The sequence below is a fragment of the Charadrius vociferus genome, unplaced genomic scaffold, assembly GCF_000708025.1.
Source record: "Charadrius vociferus isolate BGI_N301 unplaced genomic scaffold, ASM70802v2 scaffold92, whole genome shotgun sequence".
Taxonomy (NCBI): Eukaryota; Metazoa; Chordata; class Aves; order Charadriiformes; family Charadriidae; genus Charadrius; species Charadrius vociferus.
This window is the reverse complement of record NW_009647874.1, coordinates 6075609-6077913: the sequence shown is the minus strand read 5'-3', so window position 1 is coordinate 6077913 and position 2305 is coordinate 6075609. Positions and strand designations below refer to the sequence as shown.

At 45.5% G+C, this 2305-nt stretch overlaps 1 protein-coding gene across 1 annotated transcript in view; it reads right to left on the bottom strand.

The window, feature by feature from the left end:
• The window catches only part of GABRA5 (gamma-aminobutyric acid (GABA) A receptor, alpha 5), a 58643-nt gene extending 56471 nt beyond the window's left edge, over positions 1–2172 (bottom strand). Inside the window, exon 1 of the mRNA XM_009883103.1 lies at positions 1651–2172. Within this exon, the coding sequence (XP_009881405.1) occupies positions 1651–1736 (86 nt within the window). The 5' untranslated portion in view covers positions 1737–2172. The remainder of the gene's footprint in view (positions 1–1650) is intronic.
• Between the last annotated feature and the right edge of the window lie 133 nt (positions 2173–2305).

Below are 2305 nucleotides of genomic sequence, written 5' to 3'. Positions count from 1 at the left end.
GGGAGGTTACGTGATGATCTCATTTTAGTGCGCAGAAGCTTTTTGAGTAACTCGCAGAAAACAAGTGTCCCAGTTTCCCCTAACTGTCCTGTTCTGATTATCTGCCAGGTTACAGGTCACACCGATTCCTACCTTCAGTAGTTGCTTTGGAGTCGAAAGGGAGAGTTAAACCCTCTTTTTTTTTTTGCAGCCTCGCCTGCCTGTTCTTCTGTTAGAGCAGTAACACGGTTAAAAGACCCCACACCAAACAGGCCACGCTCAACCACCGCAATGTGCTGCCTTCTGCAGGCACGATGGACAATCAGGAAGGACTATAATCTTATGGTCCTCAAGATTTTCTCAGTGTGGTAACACTTTGTCAAATTACAACCATGTCAAGGCAAGTTTAAAACCAGTCCCACACTATCTAAGTCCTCTTCATTTCTACCGCAAAGCCCAGGGAGAGTTTTGCCTTAGACCACACCGAAAGCAGGATCAGGCTTTTCCAAGGGGAATAAATCCGTGTGCAGCTCTTTGCATCCTTCGCAGTGTGCAGTCCTACAACCACTCCCATACAGCACTGTGGTCACAGGCTTCCTGCCTGCCTACATAGGACACGTGCTGGACACAGGGCTAAGTTTTGCTTACAGCACAGGCAGTCGTCACTCAAAGTTTGCTCTTTCTCCTAGTTCCAATCTGGAAAAAAAAAATCACCTTGCTTGAAATCAGAAACTGATTTGCATCTCCATTTTGTATCTTCTTATAGCAAGGAATTGATGGGTGTGCTTGTGAATCAGCACGTTGGGAGGATTCATTTTTTTCTGGTGAAATCATAAATAATTGTTCTCCTCCACAAAGAAGAATCAACCTACGTTTCCAGAGCACTTGCGAAATGCCTTTTCTAGACTTCATTGCATAGCCCGATTTTAGAAAGTTCTTAAGATCTCTGGGTTTAGGAAAGAAACATATAAATAGGGGGTTACTGTTTGGTTTGTTGTTTTGTGGTGGTGTTGTGGTTATTTTTTTTTTTTCTAAGAGCTATAGTAGGAGTATTTCTTCAATACAGTTTTCAGAATATCACCGTCAGGAAAGCATCCAAAGCAAAAATAAGGAAAGAGGATTCCTTGCTATACGCTTCAGGGAAACACAACGTCTAAATATTCTAGCAAGTTTCCAACTCAGCCGTCCTTCTGAGCAGTCACGATCTTCGCTTACTCACTAGGAAAGCCTGTACCAGCCAGCAGCCTTGCACCGAGTCCTGCTGTTGCCGCCTTGCGCTGCTGCCTATAGCCCGCACCCGCCAGGTCACGGAGAGGGAAGGTGCAAACCCTCTATGGGGACAGGGAGCACCCCAGCCCCTGGCTGCGCTACCTACGCCCGGGTCAGAGCCCTCAGCAGCTGTAGGCCAGCTCTGAGCTCCCCGTGCCCCTCCAGCCTTCCCGCAAGAGCGTCACGAGCGTTGAGGAACTGATACGAGGCAGTAAATTCCAGCAGGAAAGCAAAGCGCTCCCTTCCCCCTGACACCAGCACGTTAAGACGAAATGCAAAGCCCGCCTGTTTTGTTCGGCTGCTCCGCACCACGCGGAGCCAAGGTTTTTCATTTCCTTAAAAAAACAAAACAAAACAAAAAAAAACCCCACAGCAAAAATTCAAACGCAATTGGCAACTCACCCGAAGTGGCTGGCTATACTCATGGAAACGCAGAAGAGGAAGAAGTTTTTAATCATGATAAAACCAGAGACCATCCCATTGTCCATTCCAGAGGAGAGGAGGAACGCAGGTGGTTGCTTTGGTAAAGGTGCAGCTGCTCACTTTGTTCTTACGCTGCAACAATACAAAAAAAAAAAAAAAAAAAGATAAATTATTTCACAGACAAACAGCAGGATAGCCCAGTTCAGCTAACACCGCATCTTCTGCTATCCGTGTTTTTCACAAACTTATCTAGGCTTATGTAAACATCAGCTGTTTATGTAAAATTGTATATCTTCAAGGACATGTTTTACCTTTTGCTGACAGCAATCTGCAAAACAGGAAAAATTCTTAGTGGCCCAGTTTTGCCTTATATTTGTCCGTCATATAAGTAACTAAACAAACAGTCACCATTTTCCAAATGCCACTTTCGACCCTTTACCTATTTCCACAACTTCCACACGCCTGCAAACCCAGGACTGCGTGCAGCCTCCACATCCCTTCCTTCCATCGCAATTTTTTTCCCATTAAATACCCATCTTCCTTTTCCAAAATCCCAGTTGAAATGCCAAGAAACACCTACTGCTTCTTGGAATTCACGCTGCTGATGCACGGCTTAGCAAAAAGAAGGGGGGGG